Below are 20453 nucleotides of genomic sequence, written 5' to 3'. Positions count from 1 at the left end.
CTTTCTGAAATGACCGTTATAATTTTATTAGCTATAAAGACGTTGGCAACGCGGTAATCGGTAGTATGACCAAAGCGATTGTGCATAAAATACCTAAATTCGTGCTATCAAAATAAAAAAAGAATTGTTGTGTATTTCAGAACCATTGCTTGTTTTTATAGGGTTTTGGCATTATATACGCTTGAAAATGAACAATTTGGACAGTTCATTGCAAGCGCACAATAAATTGGAGAAGGTACGCCTGGTTGTCATCGCCAAAACCTCTACACTTACCTATTTTATCCGTAGGAAGCAAACAATTTAGCTCTGCTGAAAGATCGGGTGGATAAATATCATGATCTGTCCACGCAAATGTCCAGTATTCTAACAATCTTCGAGAAGCGCCTGGGAAACCTAGAACAGACCATATTACCCGTGTACCAGGAGACGGAGCAGCTCCAGAAACGGCAGCAGAGTAGGAAAATATACTCCATGGCATTCCGGCAAACTAATGTGTCACCGCCTCTTTTTTCAGATCTGGAAGCAACTCTGAATTGCCTGGAAAGTGTCTTGTCCCATTACGATGTCTCGCAGGAGGTGTGCCAGTTGATTCACCAGGGTCCGGTGGAGGGTAACATCTCCGTGTTCCTGGACGCACTGGCCAAACTGCGAGATGCCAACGATTACTTCAGGCACAACAATTCGCAGAGCGTGGAGCTGGAGAATGTCACCAGTTTGTTCAACACGGGATGCGAAGGCCTGAGTCAGCACTATAGCATGCTCCTTAAGAAGCACAGTGCGCCGCTGAAGCCCGTGGAGCTGTTGGATCTTATCTACATAGAGGACGATTCCAGCGATGAGTATACCTCATTCCGGCAGCTCTCGCAAACGACTCGCGAGGAGCTGTACACCATCTCGCACTGGCTGGAGCAAAATTTAAGGGAGTACACCAACATCTACGCGACGGAACGGGGCGAAGTGGTCCTCCGGTCGCTGCAGCTGCTCAAGGATCACCAGAAGAGCAACAGTTGGGGCCACGAGGCCCTGGTGAGTACCCAGTTCCTCTACACTCAAATTAATATTAACGTATGTAAATTAAGTGGGTAAAATAGTACGTAATGGACTAAGAATAGCGATATGTACGATGCTGGGTATATGCTTTTCCCATCTCTGATCGTTTCGGTTTAACGGTGTTGGTTCGAAAAAGCTCGTGTTCGGAGGCATTACATGTCAGTTTCGATGTCCGCCATTTGCCAGCTTGAATTCGCAAAGAACGCATTATTTTCTGTGTCATAATATCTAAAAATGGAGAATTGTCGTACGCCCACGAACAAGACGAAAATTACTTTGAATTGCACGCCAACGTTAAAGGAGCGCAGATGGAACACCCTGAAGGTGAACACCTCCAACGTGCGATGCTCTACTCCGATTTTCGGCAACTTCCGTTCGCCCAATCTTTCGCCCATTGAGAATATGGGCACAAAGAAGAGTCCAGTGTCGCCCATGCGGTTCGCCACCTTCAAGAAACTGCCATCGAAGGCGCATCACCATCACCATCATCAGCACCATCACCATCAACCCAGTCATGGCACTCAGCTGAAGCCGCCGCCTTTTATACTGCCCAAGTCGCAGGAGGAGATCATCGAGCCAGAGCGAGAAATTAAGATCTCCAGTAGCCCGGACACCTGTTCGGACGACTCGAATATGGAGAACTCACTGGCCTTGGAGTCGCGTCGGCGTTCCATCAAGGCATCGAACCACTCGTATGTTGTTAACCATGCCGCCAATGTGGAACAGATACTTATGCACATGGGCTTGGAGAACTATGTGACCAACTTCGAAGAGGCTCACATCGATCTGGTGGAACTGGCGTCTTTGGAGCGTGCGGATCTTATCAAAATTGGCCTAAATACCGATGAGGATTGTAACCGCATCATGGATGTGCTCCGCACCCTTTAAGTGTATCGCTGGCATATCCAACAGGAATCGTACCTTAAAATTTAAAATGTTTTATGTGAAGAAAAATTTTGTGATTTTATTATAACTAAGTGATATTGTAAAAAAAGACCTGGTGTCTTGAAGCTTGTCTTCTTCAGTCTTTAAAAAAAATATATAATTTAATATTTAATGTAATTCATAAAATGTTGCACCAAAGCTCATTAAACAAATGTACTGTTATTTCATAAGCTAGCAAACTACATAATACTTTTGTCAAAAATATTGGGGTATAAACGCTTTGTAAAACACTCATTTATATAAAAAAATAATTAAACTGTAAGAATCAAATGCATATTAAAAAGTAAAAAAAAGTTGTTAATTTGTTTACATTTTAGTTTCTTAATAACTACGAAGAAACACCATTTTGAATTATTATTTAAAAGTAGTGGAAGAGGAGTAAAAATTAACGTCTGTAAAATTTTTCTTGCAGAGACCTCGACATAGTGGACGCCAAACGGAGCCAAAAAAGACCACCTCCGCTCGTCTTCAGCAAATGTAAGAATCATTACACATTTTCCAAGTTTAAATAGGCGATTAATTTCATTTAATATGCATAGATTCGAAAAGAAGGCGAACAAGTTATATCTACGGGCGACGCAGACGATTGAGCAGTCCACAGGGTTCTCCATTAAGAAGGCATCATCCCACAGCGACCACCTGACCTCCGAGGACTTGATGGACGGAGATCAGGAGCTGGACAAGTATTTGGTCATGCTGCTGGGATTGCAGCGGCTACTTAACTGGGAGCGAGCCATCATGATTGACATTATTCCCCAGTCAAAACACAACGATGTATTCGCCACTTTGGCCTACAATGCCATCGATCTGGTGGTCAAGGACGCTGAGGCCATAACCCAACGCATCCTGCGCTGCATCTCCCGCAAAGAGTGGACCTCGGCGTTGGGTATATTTTCCGCGCTGAAGCGCGTAATACTGCTGCAGCCGGATATCGACCGCACATATGATCCAGCGCAAAGGGAACAGCTGAAAAAAGTACTGAAAAAGTTGCAGCATACAGGAGCCAAGGCATTGGAGCATTTCCTGGACGTAGTCAAGGGTGAATCGAGCACTAACATTGTGGGCCAAAGCAATGTTCCAAAAGATGCCACCGTACACGAGCTGACTTCCAATACGATCTGGTTTATTGAGCACTTGTACGATCATTTCGATGTCATTGGTTCCATTTTGGCACAGGACGTTCTGTACTCCACTCAACTGGACACAATTTTGATGAAAAAGGCGCTGCCGGTCGAGGAACGCAATAGGGCGCTCTTGGCGATTTACATAAGTGAGTGGCAACTAAATCATTTGTCAGAACATTTTGAAACCATTATTTACATTTTGCAGAGAAAGCTTTGGCGGAACTGAATCTTTCTATCATGAATAAGTGCGAGCAGTACAATGACCAGGCCACTAAGCATCTCTTCCGCCTCAACAACATTCACTACATCCTCAAGTCGCTGCAACGCTCCAATCTTATCGATTTGGTTACCCTGGCCGAGCCTGAGTGCGAACACAGCTACATGGAGATGATACGCGAACTGAAGGCTAGCTATCAAAAGACTTGGTCCAAGATGCTGGTGGGCATCTATTCTTTGGATGAACTGCCCAAACCAGTTGCCGGCAAGGTCAAGGACAAGGATCGCAGTGTGCTCAAGGAGAGATTTTCTGTAGGTTTTTGGACTATGCTGAGTTTCCTTACCTTAAAAAAACATCCCTCAACCATTTGCAGAACTTCAACAAGGACTTTGAGGAGGCATGTAAAATCCAGCGGGGCATCTCCATACCCGATGTGATCCTGCGCGAAGGCATCAAACGTGATAATGTGGAGCACATACTGCCCATATACAATAGATTCTACGAAATGTAAGCATATATAGGGTTTCTCAATTTATACCTAACCATCTTGAATCATTTTTAGCTACTCTGGAGTGCACTTCAGCAAAAATCCAGACAAATACGTCAAGTATAGACAGCACGAGATCAACGCTATGCTAAGCAAGCTCTTTGATGATTCGGCATAGACCTAAAATGCAGGCCAGGCGTTGAGTGCATTCCTTGTAAGTTCGTTGGGGGCTTTAATTCAAACTCAATAAATATCGTTTTAAAAAAGTACAATACAAGACTATAGCCTACAAATATTAAATGCCAAGTGAAATGAAGGCGCCACGCAAACGTCCTAGTAAAGGAAGTTAGTGGATGGTGCTTCGGGGCGGCCACAGGCGCCGTAGTAGTTGACGTTCACCGTCTGGTTCGCCCTGCAGTTTTCGATCTCCAGGAAGCAGTCGTTCAGATACGTCTTATTGTCGCTGCCGCAAACAGGCTCGAATTCCCTGGGACAGATGCGGGCACATCCTTTAAGCTGGAAGGCGGCGAGGCAGCGTTTCAGTGGCACCACAAAAACGTGCTTGCCACAGTTCTCCTTGCGCATGTGGCACTCGGACTTGTACAGGTTATTATCCGATCCGCAGACGAAACTTGGCGGCTGGGCATCACAATCCGATTCGCAGTCGGCTGTTAAAGCGCAATTCTTCAGCGAAACGGGCACCACACGGAGGTCGCAAGTGCGCCGCTTGAACTCGCACATGGAGGCGAAGGTGTTGCCATCCGAACCGCACACTGGCTGCTGTTCCAAATCCGCCCGGGTGCAGGCATCCCCGCAATCCTTGGTGGGCGAATTGAGATCCGTGCAGGGTCCAATGTGGGCCAGATTCACGCCGCGTCTGAAAAGAGTTGGAAAAATGAAATCCATGACTGATGGATGATCCTAGAAGGAGCACTTACAGGCAGGTGGCGTGGGCCAGTTCGCACTCATTGTTATAAGTCTTGGCGTCCGTACCGCAGAGCTTGTCATTTCGCTTGGAGCTGAAGATGGAACCGAACAAGCTGTTGAAATCCTTGCAAGGAGGCAGCTGTTTGCAGCGAGTCAGTCGATTCTTGCACTTGTCCATGCTCACTTTCTGTATGGACTTACGCTGTGGACTGAAAGATCAAACTTAAGCATGGCTACTCCATTTCCAGCTCATCCAAACTCACCCGCAGTTCAGCATTTTCAGTTCACAGAGCGAAGAGTAAATGTTACCATCACTGCCGCACACGTACTGCGACGAGGAATCCGTTTCCGATTTGGAACACTCCGTGGGGCAGGCATCGGATGCACCATGCCTCTCCTGCGACATGCAGTAGGACAAGGGAACCTCAAAGACGTGCTTGCCGCAATTAGAGGAGCGCATTTTACAGGGACTGGCATACAGTCTTCCATCTGAACCGCATGTGGGCCTCGCCACACGCCAGCAGGATTCCCTGCACATTCGGGTGGACTGGCAGTGCTTCCGACTGGTTTTCACCACACCCTGTCCACACGTTTTCAGTTTCATCTCGCACGTGGAGTTGTACACATTGCCATCCGATGAGCAAACTGGTCCATCCTTCGGTGCACTATTGCAGTCCACCGGGCAGGACTCGCGAACGGCACTCGTATTGCTGCAAGGACCCACATGCGAGAGCTTCACGGCAGCCAATCCTACGCGACACGATTGCACCCTCAGCATGCAGCGATTCAAATAGGTCCTTCCGTCCGTGCCACAAACCGGATCCTTTTCGGTGCTGCAGCGGTGCTTGCAGTCCGAACCCTTCGACCTCTCGCAGCCATCTCGCACGTCCTTGATCAGCGACACTCCGCTGCGGGAGCAAGTCTTCTTGCGCAGCTCGCAGATATTCGCGTAGATCAGACCATCGCTGCCGCACACGGGCTCTGCTCCCACGGTGATGCTCGGTGGACAGGATCGTGGACAGTTGCCGGTGCCGGTGGCACTGGCCCTATTCCGCCTGCCCATCTGTGCCAACTGCTGCTGCTCCATCTCCTCGCGCAGCAGCGACTCCAAGGCAGCCGCCGCCGCACCGGGTGCCTGCATCAATGTGGAGGACAGCTCCGGCTGCGCATCCTGGCGGTAGTTGATCAGCAAGGAGTCCGGCGCCGCATCTGCACTGCGATAGCGGATAACTGGCGCCTGCGCCGGCAGCCGGATAATCTTGATGGGGGAGTCCGTCACAGCGCCTGTGGGGATAGGGTGTTTTATTAATTAACTGATTAATTAATTAGGAACATAATTCTAAACAAATTAACAAATTAACAGTTAAAGGCAGACCAGAGTTAAAGGAAGAGTTCTATATCAACTATATTTCAATACACAACAACTCACTAATAATTAAGCTTTAATTATAGGGAAATTGACGTGTGCTTATTATTGTTTCGCATGTAATGAGTTGTTGTCCAACGAATTTTCCCAGGGTAACTCTGTTTCGAGCCGCCAGAAGAAACTTTCCCTTTGCATTTTCCCCAGCGCTTTAGCGGCATGCGGAAGAGTCGACTCTGGGCATACAAATGTCAGATTAGCCGCACGATCATAGGGCATTTTACGCAGTTGTGACCCACTGTGTCCATGCCGCCACCCGGACTCCCCCGCATCCGAGTCCAGATTCTGGAGTGATCGCATGACCGACTCAAGTAACCAGCCATTAACTTGAATAATTCTTGTTTTTGGGCAACGGCAACGGGAGCGGGGGGAGTTCCCTTTTACTAACGGCAACGGCAAATGTTACCCGTCGTCAAATCTCGATTCCAAGTAAAACGACACAAAGGCATTTATGTTTGGATGGGGGGAATGGGATTTGAGCACAAGTATACACTCGCTACGCTCATATAGACTATCAACGACCTCCATCTATAATTGTTCATGCTAATCCCCTCCAGAAATCGTAAGCTTAATCTGTGCTAAAAACTGCAAGTGAAATTTCCACACTAATTGCCTACGGCGCCGAACATTTCTGTTGTCTTTGGTCGGATCGGATGTGGAACTGCTGGTTTAGTTTGGGTTAGTTTGCCCATTTTTTTTTTCTTGTATATTGTTTTTTTTTTATTGTTTGCAAAGAAAGCTGTGAGAGCCGCCTCCGGAGGAAGCACTCAACTAAGTTAAAGATATACACACGTAAATGCACATACCCACCAGCAGTAGAAAATCTATTAGCGCTCTTTGGGGCTGCCACGATTGTTTGGCTGCGATAATTGAACCCACGTTCATTATTCCAATTTGCTGCTGCCGGCCATAAAGATGGAAATTTCAACATCCAGCCAGCCAGCCAGCCAGTCAGCCAGCCAAGCAGACGCATTCTCAGCTTAATGGACTTGGACGCTGCTCTGGCTGGATGCGATTCCGAATCTGAATCTGAATCGGAGGCATCGGAGGCATCGGCAGCAAGAGGAGCCATTAAGCTCGGAGAAAATTAAGCGGCGTTAGGAATTAATGCACATGTAAACGATCCGCTGGAATGGTCAGTGGCAAAAGCCGAGACCACAGCCAATCGCACTCGGCATGGCAGCTATGCGACCTCAACCGCCCCACCCACTCTCACCAATCCTGCACTCGAAGAAAAGTGTGGCGCTAGTATTGCAATGAAATGTAAATCTTTTTCAAGATGAAGTACAAATCGCTAATGAAAACATAGTGTATTTTATCGGATTATTTTCGTTATCTTGCGAGCTGCTTAACTTGTGAATATATTTCCTGCTTGTTTTGCTCAGTGCAGGTGCAGTTTCCTGGCCTCCAGCGAATTGCTGCAGGCTCCTGCCTATCGGATGCCATCAATTGCAAAAAAAGCACAAAAAAAAGGCGAGAGAAATAATAAAAGCATCCACCGTATAATTTTCAAAAGTGGAAAAATCCAGCAACCAACGCACTGCACTGCTGGGCATGGACTTTTGCATGATATATACTGGGTATATATGGGTACATATGTACATATATGTGCACATAGAGCACACCAAGTGTACTCGGTTTGCTCCGGTTTGGTGTGGCACAGTGGCGAGCAGAGACATGACCAAGCCCATAGATGAATCACGGCGCCACTGATTGGGGCCATTAAAATATATGCATATACTCGTACATGTGTACATACACGCGAGATCACAGCATCCAAAACTAATTGATCTTTCACCCATCAATCTCTGATGAAGAGCTGTTATCAATTAGCCAAATGATCGCGCTTACAAGTAAAACAAATCATTTCGCTCCGGGTCAACGTTAAACGATGTAACCCCCCTCAATTGACCCGCCTCCGTCGACCCGTCCGTTCATCACGATTTCAAGCTCGCTGCCACTGTGCGGTCAGCTTGATTTCCCCATGTGCCAGCGCATCCCCCCTTTTCAGGGCCCCCGGCTTCTGTATCGCCCCTTCGTGCTTTTAATGAATTTATTCGAATGTTGGACAAATTGTGCACGAAAATATTTACGAGCATGTTGTGCGTCGAGGAGTGAGTGCCACAAACTGGGGAGTTCGAGGTCTGGTGGCATTCGGGGCCATTTGGGGGGACCTCAGAGGTCTGGAGGCTCTACTCGCGTGTGTGTGCCAGTTTACATTCACTTTGTGCGGAGTAGTACCTTAGAAATGAATAGCTGCTGCGACGGCCTTTCTACCACCGCACAGCTGTAGGTCTTAGATCCGGACCCCGATTCACCTTCTCCGTTTCAGCACCCGGAGAAATTAGGCGGTAATTGAGACGGCACTCACTGGGACTTGACTAGTCTGTCCACAACTTTCATTTAGCTCAAGATCAGTTGCCGTTTTGCACTGAAGAACTTGGGTTTCCCTAGAACTCCGTCCGCAGTTTCAACTGCAACCTGATAACGTTGCAAATGCAACTTGCTATAGTTGTAGAGAAAGTATATTTAGCAATAGGAAAGTTAGCAAGAATACCCTTTGAAACTCTTATTAGACCCTTTTGAAAATAGCTCGTCTGGATTTCAAAGCAACCATCTTCGCCTAAACAATGATTTTTAAGTTGTATAGTCGGTTTTCTCTTTTATGATTAACTAGCTTTACCTATATTAAATACACTATTAAACTGAGCTATAACTTGCTTTAACTTGTACATTATTACGACTGAGGACGTAGTTTTGTCATCTGATTTCAATTTTAAGTACACGTGTACTTAGAAGATTTTTTTAATCTGATTCGTTTCTTTAGGGATAAAAACAATTTGAATAGGGAGAATCCCTGTGAGAAGGTTAAAAAGGTAGTTTAAATGTCGGCTGGTCCAAGAGAACTTTCAGTTACTTTCTACTCAGCTTGTCGCACTCATTTTGCGCTTTCTCGCAGTGTATGACTTACCACTGGCGGTTGACGCAAATGCCGCCAACGTGAACATGGCCAAGAGTGCGCCAAACAGCTGTCGCTGGCTCTTGGAGCCGCCAAAGCTGAGGCCCAGACTGGGCCTGTGGTTATGGCTGCATCTCTCGATCTGGCTCGGAGTCTGGCCAAGACCGTGGGCCTGTGCTTGGGAGGCTTTTGGGGCGGGGGGATGCTGATGCTGATGCTGTTTGTGGTGCATTTTCGCTGCTGTCTGCTGCACTTTTCCTATTAGTTGCGCGATGATTTGTTGTTTGCTGCTCGGATCGGCTGCGTGTGCGTGTTGTTGAGACGTGCGGCGCTTTCGCTCGTTAACAATTGAAATCGAAATAGTAGCAAACTTTTATGCGTCTGCGGCTGACGCTGGAGGAAAGTTTTTCTCTTCCTTGGTCGGCCAGGGAGATGATAATATAAGTGCTCGTAATGGCGCTCAAGCTGCTCGAATTAACGGTAATCTTGCGGTCATTTGGGCCTGGCCGGCTCTTCTTCTTCCTGCTCTTCTTGTTCTTGTTAGGCGATGTGTCGATGTGTTGCCCTCTCTCTCTCACTCAGCCGTTCGCCCTTTTACGAGTTCATTCGTTTGCCTATTAACATTAAGCTCCAGTGCCTTGTGCTGTCTTCTGTCTTCAATCTTCTGTCTCTTTCGCTTTTCCCTTTGCCTGCCGGGCACTTGACCTTTTCACACAATCGCACAATGGAGCATAATTTCTTTTTTATCGCCCTGGCTTTATGGCCTTTTCTTGATGTTTTGTGGATTTTTGCACGGCCCGCCTTTAATTTGATTTCAATTACGTTCTGCTAAGGCTTTATATTCCTTTTATTTGGTTTTTTTTTGTTATGTTTTTTTTTTTGTGTTCGTTCCTATTATGCGCACTAAACAATTCGCTGTTGTCCGTTACTCTTTCGCCGTTTGAATTTGACTTTGATGCGCGCTCTTCGAGTTTCGATTCGCATATGAAAAATGATCTCTCTTTCGGATTTCGATGCTGCTGCTACTGTTCTGCCTCGGCCGCTGCCTCTGCTGACGGCTACTGCGACGCCGACTGCGACTGCAACTGCGGCAATTGCATTTTGTATTTCATTTCTTTTTTATTGTTCTCGAATGAATGAATGGACACTAACACACTCGCGCTCGCATCCGATTTGTACAATTCGTATTGTCGTCTTCGTCTTCGTCGATGTTTCTTTTTCTTTTTTCGCCTTTTAAACTCTTTCTTCTCCCCTCGCGCTTCTTGGACCTTTGTTTAGTGACGAGTCGCTCTGAAATCTCGGAAAGCTTGGGGCTCCAAATGCGACTGGAAGGTTTGACAATGCGCCGACGAATGGCAAAAAATTTGCAATGAAAAGAAATTTATATGGGTGAAAGGCAGCGCAGTCGGCGCCGGCAGAGCAGAGCATACAGCGATGTTGTTGTTGCAGCTACACTCGAACCAATTCACTCACCGGTTGAATACAAAATCAAAGGTATTTGCAAAGGTATTTAAAGTTTACAATATAATGAGAAAATAAAATATGATATAAAAGACAAAATGTACAAATAGGTTAGAAAAACTCAACTTCCAAGAATATATTTTCTTAGATTCAAAAAATGATAAATGATCACTTGACTGAAGCAAGAGTATTCAAATTAAGAACATTTATTTTGGAACCCTTTTAAGGACCTCAATCTATGGATTTAAAATATTTTTTGTTTTTCTTTAGTAAATAAAAGAACATATCAATTTTCTATTAATTTCCAATGGCCAAAAAAAGATTACAGCCAGAAAAACCCATACTTTTTTTAGTTTTTCCCAATATTTCCACTACCACTGGTTTTCCAAGCGCATTGTTGGGTGCCGGGGCACATTGATTAAATGGAGTTGTCGGTATTTAAAATAACAACTTGGTCATGTCTGCCTGGCCTAATCGGTTTTGCGTACAAATTTAATTTGCCAAAAGTGGCAGCAAAATGCAGCCAAAAAGGCGCGCCGCATTTGAAATTATAACGCACACACACGATTCGACACAATGCGATTCGATCGGATCAGATGCATCCACATCCACCTCCGTGCGCCCCCGATATCTCCGATGCCCAGTCCCAACCCAATCCATCCCATCCCCACACTCAATATACAATATTCACGATCCGCGTCCACGATTCAGTTGCAGTGGCAGTGGCAGTTGCAGTTGCAGTAGAAAGTGCAGCCTGGAAGCTGTGTTTATAGACTTGTAGACTTTAAAGCCATAAATTTTACGCCTCAGCGGCCGTTGCGAATAAGGGTCACACACACATAGCCTACTATCACCTCGCACAGTGTCCTAATACCCAACTTACACAACAAATATTTGCAGATTTCCTTATGAATTTTACACATCGTTCACCCAGCAGAGTCTAGACCTAATCACATTGTCTTGGATGCTATGTATATGATGGTTTAATAGTTCTAGCCTTTTTACTATTCGCAAGGGAAATTTAACCAAGTAACAACATAGCAGAAACTTTACAAGGGTCGTATATATACATAGCTTATCTTTGATGTGGTTAGAAAACATTTTTAGTGCAGGCCATTGTATATATTATTTTTGTTAGAGCAATAACAATATTCATTACTCTAAAGACAATCAAAATTCTTTCCAACAATTTAAATAACAAGTCACAGTACAGCTTTTCTTTTCCTATGAGTACTTACCCCCCTCTTCTTTGTGCAATAAATCATGATTTTGGGGAAATGTGTTGTGGGTAGTTACTCGCCATCCACAAAATTTGGAACCACTGTGCAGGGGCGGCGGGTGGAGGAAGCTGAAGAAGCAGATCATTGGCGGCGGAGTCGCGTGCATTAAAGAAAATTGAGTGGTGGTGGAGGTGGAGGTGGAGCTGGAGCTGGAAGTGGCCGCCGAATGGGAAAAGAGGTCAGTAAGTGAATGTTTACAGTTAGCTTTTTGGGCAGCTCAGTGAGAGCCAGGTCCAAAACGCCGAGCCGAGCTGAGCCGAGCCGAGCTGGACGGGAAAAAGCCAAACTGCATATGACAGGCGTGACTCGGCTTTAAGCGCCAGTGCCCAGAACTAATACCCCAAACACGACGGCTTGCAGATCCCCAAAAAAAATAAGAAATAACCATAGGAAAACAGCGCCAAAAATAAGAAACTGAAAAGAGAAGAGCAAAATTTAATTAAAAGAAAGCCAGGCTGGCGGAGACGTAAAAACCTTTTGGCAGCCGTGCAGTTTCTTTTTTGGCCAAATATTTGACGGCGCTCGCCTGCGGTTGCCAATAAAAATGGAAAGTGAAAATTGCGGCTGCAGTGCCACTGCATATTAAAACAAAACAGCAAAAAATGGAAAGATAGAAACAGGCGTGTGTGCGAAAAGATGGCCATAATAAACGATAGAAGGCCAGAGCCACGCACCTGTTCTGCGGCTTTTCTTTCCATCTAATCACTGCTCTTTTCGTTTTTCTTTTCCCGCTCGCCAAGCAAACCAGTGCGAGTATTATATAAATAATGGATCGCTGGATAAACGGCGGAAATTATATGGCAAGGGGAGAGTTCGCGCCTCTGCCGGGAAAATACCCATATGTTGGAATGGAAAGGAATTTGTAACTCTTGTACACAATATAATGCATTACACTACATTTCATTTGGGAAATGTGAGGATCTGCCAGTATTCATTTCAGTCTTCGTGCATTTACATGGTTTACATGGGCAATGTATATTTAACCCAAAATCATCAAACAAACTGGAACTTCGATGGAGCAATAAACAATTTGAAAGACTCATTTTCGACTCAATTGAACTGGATGATAAACTTAAGATATTTATTAAGATCGAGATAAGGTGTGGGCTAAAAAAGTTTTTACTATACTGACTTCTAATATAAAGCGAATAATTTGTTATATATAAGTCCAAAGCTGATTTCCAAAATGATTATTTAAATAAATTTAATTTGTAACGTTTTTTTTCAAATGGTCGCCATTTTGTGACGTCTTTTTACAACGGTCAATGGTGACGTCACAGCGAAATGCAGCCCTCTGACTAGTGTGCCCAACTGTGCGTAATCGGTTGGTATTTACTGGCGTTGCGGCCGCGGTCATACCGAGATTTCATTGAAAAAGTCGAAAATATTGTGTGGGTTTAAAAAACGCAAACGTCGCCGAAACGCGTAGCCCCAAATGCACACGCCAGGTGCAAGGATAAAGCCGTGAGGATCGGGCACCCAATCGGATAGATCGCGTTTGCTTAGCTTGTGGGGGAAAATCGCACTGAAGTCACCACTACTACTACACACGGGCACCAGCAGCAGCAACAACAACAACGACGAGAATAGCAGCAGCAGCAGCAACAACAACAAGAAGGAGACGAGCTGAGAAGAGGAAGCAGAGGCAGCGCAGTCGGCAGCGCAGCGGCAGAGAGAAAAGATGGCGACGAGAGGCAGTGGAACCCGTGTGCAATCGCAGCCAAAGATTTTCCCATCGCTGCTTTCCAAGCTGCACGGCGCCATCTCGGAAGCCTGCGTCTCCCAGCGTCTGTCCACCGACAAGAAGACGCTCGAGAAGACGTGGAAGCTGATGGACAAGGTGGTTAAACTGTGCCAACAGCCCAAGATGAATCTGAAGAATAGTCCACCGTTTATTTTGGACATCCTGCCGGATACGTACCAGCGCTTGAGATTGATCTACTCGAAGAACGAGGACCAGATGCACCTGCTCCATGCCAACGAGCACTTCAATGTGTTCATCAACAACCTGATGCGAAAGTGCAAGCAGGCCATTAAGCTGTTCAAGGAGGGCAAGGAGAAGATGTTCGATGAGAACTCCCACTACCGCCGGAATCTCACCAAGCTCAGCCTGGTCTTCTCCCACATGCTCAGCGAACTGAAGGCCATATTCCCCAACGGTGTCTTTGCCGGGGATCAATTCCGGATCACCAAGGCGGATGCGGCCGACTTTTGGAAGAGTAATTTCGGTAACAGGTGAGTGGTGCCTATTGGACAGTGGAACATCATATCAACTACAATACCAAGTCTAATTGGTAGCCATAACAATATAAGAACTAAATGAATTAGTTGCTGATAGTGTGGATTCAACCAAAAAACAGTTCATTCATTGTGATTTGATTTGATATGGATAATTCTACTTGAATTGAAACTCTGAATATCCAATATCGTGTCTGAATCAAACCAGTTTCAACTGGTTCGGTCTCAGCGCAACCATGGGTACGCATGCTAATGCCCATATTTTAAAAGGATAATACTACAAAGTGGATATCAAATGTGTAATTATCAAAGACCACACATTGTATATTTTGAATACCCCAAAAGTGTTCCCTTACTGTTTGTACTTTTACGATGATACATTACGATTGTGAACTCCCTTCCCAAACTTTTTATCAGTATAGTTGAAGGTATTATTGTATGAATTCCGATTCATACAAATAATTTATTTGTCCCAAGGCAATAATATACCACAAAACCACTTACGTTTCTTACCACGTCTCCCTCCTGCAGCACATTGGTTCCGTGGAAGATCTTCCGACAGGAGCTAAACAAAGTACATCCCATAATCTCCGGCCTGGAGGCCATGGCCCTAAAGACCACTATCGATCTTACCTGCAACGACTTCATTTCCAACTTCGAATTCGACGTCTTCACACGCCTCTTTCAACCTTGGGTGACACTGCTGCGCAACTGGCAGATTCTGGCCGTCACACATCCGGGCTACGTGGCGTTCCTCACATACGACGAGGTGAAGGCGCGCCTACAGCGCTACATCCTCAAGGCGGGCAGCTATGTTTTCCGGCTCTCCTGCACGCGATTGGGCCAATGGGCCATCGGCTACGTAACTGCCGAGGGAGAGATTCTGCAGACAATCCCTCAGAACAAGTCGCTGTGCCAAGCGCTGCTCGATGGCCATCGGTGAGATATTGTAGATCATTAAAGAATATCATATGTTGACCACGAAACTGGCCCCTAATGTCAGATGTAATTGTTTTATAAAAGTGTATTCGTTACTGATAATTTTGTTTGCCTTTCAGAGAGGGCTTCTACTTGTACCCAGATGGCCAAGCGTACAATCCGGATCTGTCGTCTGCCGTTCAAAGTCCCACCGAGGACCACATAACCGTAACCCAAGAGCAATACGAACTTTACTGTGAAATGGGTATGCTATTGTCGCATAACAACCACTTTCTTTTTTTCGTTTACTAAGAAGTATTTATTTGGCATTATAGGCAGCACCTTTCAGCTGTGCAAAATCTGTGCGGAGAACGACAAAGACATCCGCATCGAGCCCTGTGGCCACTTGTTGTGTACTCCCTGCCTCACATCCTGGCAAGTGGATTCCGAGGGACAGGTGAGCGGAGTTAATTGCGTATTAAAACAACACCCACTTAACAATGGATTTCTTGCAGGGCTGTCCGTTTTGTCGGGCCGAAATCAAGGGCACCGAACAGATCGTTGTGGACGCCTTCGATCCGCGCAAGCAACACAACCGGAACGTCACCAATGGGCGACAGCAGCAGCAGGAAGAAGACGACACTGAGGTATAGTTTTGTTCACAGCCTGATCAGCCTGATCCGCCTGCTCCGCTGCCGCCTGTGCTGCTATTTATATACATATTACTCTTATGATTACCTTTGGTTCGTTTATACAGTTATATATGCCTATATATACATTATATATTTTAGATTTTACAACTGCTATTGTTTATATAAGTTTAATGTTTAGCCTGCAGTTCGCAGTGGCAGTTTCGAGTTTAATTTTGTTTGTTTAGCTGTAACATATTTAAATTATTAGCCAAACTCATGCAACTAACACTCACAGACCCACGCACACACGCCCAATCACAAGCACAACCACAATCACAACCATTGTCCATCGAGCACATGCATAACGTAGTTAAAGTTCTTTGACCGGAAGTCGCTCATCAACCATCGTTTGCTATCGCTTCCTCTGTTTTCTCTCCGCCGGTTTGGTTTGTGTGCGTTCGTTTAGTTGTTCGTTTTTCCTCTCTCACGCTCCCTCTATCTATTGATCACGTTCGCCTCTGTTTATGAATCATTTTAATCGCTCCGATTCGATTCAATTCGCCCTCGATTGCACTTTTGTACATAGGCACTATGGAATTTATAATTGTAACCTGTTCTGTAGTATTTGGAATTTTCTCTTCCATATCGAGCTTGATTATCTCCTGTATGCCGCAGTATTTTTTGTATCTTTCCCTACTCTAGAGTCATTCTCTTATTCATTGTACTCCGTTATGTGTTTATTTCATTTTAGTTTATTGTTTAATACTTCCAAAGATACATTTAGTTTGTAGTAGCGTGCGTTTACTTCCCCCCATCAATTCAATTTTATTTGTAAGCAGCCAACGCGCTGCCCTAAGACTGTAATTTATTATTAAAAGAAAAGCGAAAAAGTTTACGAAATCAGGCTAAACATAGGAGGCCTCGAATCGATCGATAATTTAGTTAGATTGTATGTAAATTAATTTTTGATTTCCTGTGTCACAAGGCCAGAATTTGTAGCGCTCGTTGCTATCAAAAATACGAACGAAAAGTATTAGCTTACAAAATCGAACCCATTTTTCGGCTCATTTCGTTAATTTAATATAACAATAAATCAGATCGCATTAATGTACACAATAACGATAACGATTATTTATATAATACATCTAATGCAATTTTTATACATTTAGCGATTAGTTTTTGATTTCCTTAATAAGTTTACGGCTAAAAACGAAACAACCACACAACCACAAAAACAAAAAACTGAATCAAAACAAAATATATGCATAATATGAATATTTAAATATTGGTTTGAATTGATTTATATGTTTTCTTATTTATTTAGCTCTGTTTTTACTAGTGACTCTTATTTTCCTCAGATTTTCTGTTTGATGTGCATGCCAATTTCCTCCAGCCAGCGGCATGCTCTTTGATCAGCGAACTATTTGCTTAAGTGGTCTACAATAGAATGGAATAGTAGAAGAACTTAACGTTTTCGCTTTTTTTAAAGCATTTATTTAATTCGATTAAATTGTTCTGTTCCAAAAGATATCTAATATGAGTTGAAGATCGTTGTCCATAAGATTTGAACGAAAACATATTAAGTTTCATTATTCCATGCCTGGTGTTCACTGAACCGCAAGGAGACCTATAATCTGATTTCTGTTCTGGATATGTTTAGGATATGGGCGACTTCAACATAGCCACTTCATCGCTGCACGCACTCAGCACCTCGTCTACGGTGGCGGCTGAGAAGCACAGTCCGCACACATCGCCACGTTTGGGACGCCGGAGCACCACGCCCAGCTTGATGGCTGTGCAAAACGATCTCTATGCAGGCGGCACGCCCACCCTCAGCCTGCCCAGCAGCTCCTGCTCCTCCATCGCCGCCGCCTCCACATCCTCCTCCTCCTCTCTAGCCTCGGTAGCAACAGTGGCGGCTTCGGCATCCTCCTCCCAGCATCAGCACCAGCAGCCACAGCCCTCGGCTCCTCCTGCTTCAGCGGTGCTCAGCAATGGAGGTGGTAGCGGCGGAGCCAGCTCCAGCCAAAAAAATACCAACCGGATGAGTGCTCCGCTAATTGGCTCCTGCGTTGCCAACTCCACCTATGGCCAGAAATTGCCCCAGAACTGCAGCCACAGCACCAGCAGCAGCGACAATGCCTCCAGCTCGAGTTCGTATGCCATCTTGCAGAATCTCCACGATCCGGGTACACCAGCAACGGCAGCAGCTGTTGTGGCGCCTCCCCTGCCACCACGAAAATCCTCACCTGGCGTGGAGACACCCAGCAAGGCCACGGCGCCACCAGCACCCAGCAGCAGCAAGAGTATCGACAACATCCAGTGCAGCCTAGACAATGTACCGCCCCAGACGACAGCTCCACCAATTCCACCACACGTCTCGCCTAGCGTGGACACCTTTGCCGAAGATTTGATGCGACAGCAGCTGATAGCAACTAGTACCACATCGCCAGTGCTCTCTCTGTTAGATGAGGACATCGTAGAGGTGGGTCCGGCGGAAACTATAAGTGGGGTGATCGATACCCGCCCGCTGGAGGCGCGCGGAGTGACCTTGAGCCGGCAGGACTCGGCATCCTCCCACTACACGCAACTGTGCACCACCAGCAGTGGTGGCTCCTCCGCTGCAGCACTGGCCAACGGAAAGAAGGCGACCTCGGCTAAGCAGAGCCAAACGACAACGACGACATCGGCGACAGCGGTGGCTGGCAATGGGTCCAATCCTGCCCAGCAATCGCAGCCGCTGCTCTATGCGAACGTGACGATCAATCAAAAAGACTGCGGCACCGTGCCCTACGAAAACATTAACCTGGAGTACATAGCCCGCCTGATGAACGCTGGCTACTCCAAGGAGAACGCGATCACCGCCCTAGGGATTTCGCGCAACAACATCGAGATGGCCGGCGACATCCTGCGCGAGTTTGTCTCCAAGAACAGCGCCTGAAGTGCCCAGCCGTCGGATTGTTATATCGGATGATAGTCCTTAACCCAAAACAAAACGAAAACGATCACCAGTCGAACTTCTCTAAATCGAACATTTGAGTATTGGCATAATAATTAGGTTGTTAAATTTGTGAAATTAACCAAAAAAAAAAAAAGATAATATTTGGTGAAATTGTTTTCTATTAATATAGGAAGTTTCTTTCATTCATGTACATCTAAAATTAATTTTTTATTTTAGGGCATCTTTATAGTTCGTTAAGAAACTATATGATTTGTGTGTGTAGTAAACCCAATTAGTTTTATTGATTTAAAATATGATAAAAGTGAACCAGAAATATTTTTATATAGCTCACAGATTGTAGCAAACCCATCGTTAAACGCTAGTGTTACTAAATTAAACACATAAAACCAAGTTGGAGAAGTTCGACTGTATGAAAATAAGAAAATTCGCATTAGACTCTAAAAGCATGGTAAATATTATTCGATTTAGGAGCACCAAAGCCACACCTGTCCCACAATTACGATGGGCTCTGCGATCCCAGCAGATGGAGCCCTTGGAAGTCCCCACTTGGCGTAGCCAGCACAAGCAATTCACGTTTCCCCCGGTTCGAAAAGTTAATGACGAAAGAAAGATAAAAATATTTGCCAGTAAGGCGAGCAAAAAATTAAGCACAACCCTTGGATATCAAATATAGCTATGTACACTTAAATTAAGACTATCTAACTTCTTCCTATTAAGAGCAAACAAATATATAAGAAATTATAACTCGTATTTACGCAGTTCTGGAAGAAAAACTTGCCCACCCCAAACAAACGAAGAATATATTCAAATTTTCTCGCTCTCACAAAAAAAGTTAAGGAAAAAGAAAAATAAAAAATAAAAACCAAAAGACAAAGCCAGATCCGGTATCTAAAGATATAGTATCTCAACTAGGTCTATGCTTTCTTTCAGTGTCATGCTCATGAGCCCATCTATAAGTAGTTCATCGTTTCATCCAAAGTAAAATCCAACCGAATATTGAAGAATTAGAATCGAACGCAGCCATTATTGAAATGCCTTCGGTGGCGAATGCCTCCAAACAAAAAACAAATAAATGAAAAAGAAAATGAAATGAACACAGAATTCTGAGTTTCCCATGAACACCAATTGCAAGCAAGGATAACACACAAGTTAAGGACACAACACCCAAACAGATCCGATGCACTATCAAGTTTACCTCGATTTTTTATACAAAGCTTGAACGTTTTTGTAATAGTACTTGTAAGTTCGATACGAATCAATTAATCTCCCTGAAGTTGAACGAGAAAATATGCATAATTCAATTTGTATTACGAATCCCTTTTTACTGGCTTTATATACATATGATAATCGATCGATCGGTTTTAAAATTCGTCAGAAAATGTTCTAGTCCCTCACACGAAAAATACAATTTTTGCCATACTCGTATATCTACTACACCTAAGGCGATATATATTTATAAATAGGCGATATATTTAACATGCGACAACCAAAAACAAAAACGAATCTAAATCAATGCAATATATTCACTAAAACGAGAAATCAATGCAAACGCTAAATCGTAAGATTATTTGACATTACCTAAACGCATACAACGTTTAGAAGTATTTAAGCGAATGGATCGTGAATTTTAAGCAGAAATTTGAAATTCCCAGCATATAGAGAGCCCAACATCCGAAAAGCAAAGTCAATGAACCGAGAATTTTGTCCAAATGGGGCAGCAATTGAGAAATGATGATACCATACCATAGTCACGTCATGTAACCGAACAAATCTAAGCAGATATAAATTATTCTTATAAATAAAAGCGAAAAATTACACCAAAATACAGCA

General features: G+C 44.6%; 4 protein-coding genes across 4 annotated transcripts; 3 read left to right on the top strand and 1 right to left on the bottom strand.

Moving 5' to 3' along the window:
* Window positions 1-75: 75 nt before the first annotated feature.
* LOC6545676 (exocyst complex component 7) lies at window positions 76-4095 on the top strand. Its single transcript, XM_001971622.3, has 8 exons — window positions 76-235; window positions 289-454; window positions 515-1026; window positions 2408-2472; window positions 2535-3265; window positions 3325-3647; window positions 3710-3843; window positions 3899-4095. The coding sequence occupies exons 1-8, from the start codon at window positions 188-190 to the stop codon at window positions 3999-4001; spliced, it is 2082 nt and encodes a 693-aa protein (XP_001971658.1). The 5' UTR covers window positions 76-187; the 3' UTR covers window positions 4002-4095.
* On the top strand, window positions 1152-2174 carry LOC26526900 (protein matrimony). Its single transcript, XM_015158870.2, has one exon. It carries the CDS (start codon window positions 1285-1287, stop codon window positions 1936-1938), a length of 654 nt encoding a protein of 217 aa, XP_015014356.1. The 5' UTR covers window positions 1152-1284; the 3' UTR covers window positions 1939-2174.
* On the bottom strand, window positions 4032-10486 carry LOC6545675 (agrin). The gene is made up of 4 exons (XM_001971621.3): window positions 9145-10486; window positions 5014-6034; window positions 4762-4959; window positions 4032-4700 (listed from the first exon to the last, which is right to left on the bottom strand). Exons 1-4 carry the CDS (start codon window positions 9362-9364, stop codon window positions 4157-4159), a joined length of 1983 nt encoding a protein of 660 aa, XP_001971657.1. The 5' UTR covers window positions 9365-10486; the 3' UTR covers window positions 4032-4156.
* A 2664-nt stretch (window positions 10487-13150) lies between these two features.
* Window positions 13151-20116, top strand: LOC6545674 (E3 ubiquitin-protein ligase CBL-B-B). Its single transcript, XM_001971620.3, has 6 exons — window positions 13151-14108; window positions 14643-15050; window positions 15170-15294; window positions 15365-15486; window positions 15545-15676; window positions 17322-20116. Exons 1-6 carry the CDS (start codon window positions 13555-13557, stop codon window positions 18600-18602), a joined length of 2622 nt encoding a protein of 873 aa, XP_001971656.1. The 5' UTR covers window positions 13151-13554; the 3' UTR covers window positions 18603-20116.
* The last annotated feature ends 337 nt before the right edge of the window (window positions 20117-20453 follow it).

This window comes from Drosophila erecta, unplaced genomic scaffold (genome assembly GCF_003286155.1).
Source record: "Drosophila erecta strain 14021-0224.00,06,07 unplaced genomic scaffold, DereRS2 tig00000021-arrow-pilon, whole genome shotgun sequence".
NCBI lineage: Eukaryota > Metazoa > Arthropoda > Insecta > Diptera > Drosophilidae > Drosophila > Drosophila erecta.
The sequence above is the reverse complement of the archived record's forward strand: the minus strand, read 5'-3'. Positions and strand labels throughout refer to the sequence as shown.